At 46.0% G+C, this 2,177-nt stretch overlaps 1 protein-coding gene across 1 annotated transcript; it reads right to left on the bottom strand.

The window, feature by feature from the left end:
• Positions 1 to 658: 658 nt before the first annotated feature.
• On the bottom strand, positions 659 to 1,270 carry LOC121863364. The gene has a single exon (XM_042361982.1). The coding sequence runs from the start codon at positions 1,268 to 1,270 to the stop codon at positions 659 to 661; it is 612 nt and encodes a 203-aa protein (XP_042217916.1).
• Positions 1,271 to 2,177: the final 907 nt, after the last annotated feature.

Raw genomic sequence — 2,177 nt, forward strand, 5'->3', positions numbered from 1 at the left:
GGCAGCAATTAAGTATCCTATGTTGATGTTCTTCTTTGGCAGTGTGTATTACACACAAAACGGGTATTCACTGTCCGCGCATTCATTTCAGCCTGGCTACGGCGCGGCGTTGCCGCCACATCTCATTACTCAGCTCTCCACACACTCCCAGGCTGTGGTGCTGCTTGCTGTACGGATAAAACATTTACAGCCTGCCATAGGATAAGTGTGTCATGTACTATATATGTATATACACTATTTAAAGGCACTGTATGATTTTTTTTAATATCCTTTTCAGAAAGTGTCTTCCACCTGCGAGGAGGGATGTTGGATATTTTGCTCTCTGATGCCCAAATGCTGTGGCACTCTGAAAGGGTTGAGTGCGTGACACACTCGGGAAGAAAGATCATTATGGTATTCTTAGGATGTGAATGTGGCACTCCAGTGCACAGACTTATGACTAATGAAGGTGTCCAGGTAAGTGGCACCCTGAGGAAGTCTTTTATCTGCACTAGGATGAAAGTCCAGATGGGGATAGCACAGACATATTGATTGGCTGGTTTGGTCGGTGGGGAAGTATGAGAGAGGGCGGGAAGGGAAGGAGAGGGTGGGAAAGAGGAGGATGGAAGAGGGGTGAGCTAATGGCCCGCATCAGAACTGTGAGTGAAACATGATCTGGTTATTGGGTGAGTCGACAGGGCGTGTGGGCGTCTTGATGGAGCCTGGGGACGTGTGCGTTGTGTGATGGGCCTGGAGGACGTGTGGGTGTCTTGATGTGGACCTGGAGACGTGTGCGGGTGTGCTTGATGTGGGCCTGGAGACGTGTAGGTGTCTTGATGTGGACCTGGAGGGGGACGTGCAGAGACATACGTGCAAGGGTTACAATTGTAGATGTCTTGATGGGGTTACTGAGGGACGTTAACAAATGTGATGGGGGACACACTGGAGGGACGTGTGGGTGTGTGATGTGGACCTGGGACGTGTGGGTGTCTTGATGGGGACCTGAGGGACGTTGTAGATGTGATGGGGACCTGGAAGACGTGTGGGTGTCTTGATCAGCAGGGGCCTGAGGACGTGTGGTGTTTTGATGTGGACACACGGAAGACGTGTGGGTGTCTTGATGTGGACCTGGGGACGTGTGGGTGTTTTGATGTGGACCTGGAGGGACACATTCATGGGTGTCTTGATGTAGACCTGCGAGCATTAGGTGTCTTGATGTGTGTGGACTGGGAGGACGTGTGAGTCTGATGTGGACTGAGGATGTGGTGTCTTGATGGGGATCTGGAGACATATTACTAATATTGTGTGGCTAGTAGTAGTAATAATCTGTCAAAGTAATGTGGTAGTAATAATCATAGTAGTAGTATTATTGGCGGCAACTCTCGTAGTAAGTAGCTATATAATATCCTGTCATGTCATTCCGGTTTTCACCTGGTTTTATCCGATTTTCATTTTGTTAGAGATATGGATAAATAATAAACCAAGGTGTGCTCTTCTATTACTTAAGTAACATTGCTTCAATCAACTCAAACCTTTACATCATCTTGTACGAGTATTATCATCAGTATTTATTCTACTTAGTGACCATCCTTTAGAGCGGGCCAGCATTCATTTTATGTGTGGTCACCAGGGTAAGTCTACATTTGGTTCCTAATGTTTTATGAAAGTTCATGAGTTCACTTATCTCTTCATTCAGTTTTTACAGCCTTCATTCGATTGTAGAAGGCTATTTAAATCTGTTCATCTTTCTTCTCATGTTGAACTGTCAAAACATTTTATTTTACAGGAGAAATAGACAGAAAAGTGAAATTTGGTCCCCAGTGCCGTTGACGCAGGTAAAACTCTGGTGTACTGGCAAAGCTGACGATAAGTTTAGCTTTTAGCAGGTTCCGAGCTTAGCTGTCACGGCCGGTGTATACACAGAGGTTGTCTTCTTCTTCATTGACAGTCAATTAAGTTAGTCAGGTCAGTCAGTCGGTGATACATTTTCGGTTCCTCGTCAGCACATTAACCACATTGCTATTTTCTCGATTATACTCACCTCTTGTTACCTTGGCCACACACCTTATCGCCCTTTATTTTTACTGTCTTATGCTTTTCCCATGTCTGTTAACAACCCACCACCTCTCCACTCAGCCCACCACACCTGTCATATTAATCCGCCACACCTGTCATATCAGCCCCACACACCTGTCATA

Source organism: Homarus americanus, unplaced genomic scaffold (genome assembly GCF_018991925.1).
Source record: "Homarus americanus isolate GMGI-L3 unplaced genomic scaffold, GMGI_Hamer_2.0 scaffold87, whole genome shotgun sequence".
NCBI classification, from domain to species: Eukaryota; Metazoa; Arthropoda; class Malacostraca; order Decapoda; family Nephropidae; genus Homarus; species Homarus americanus.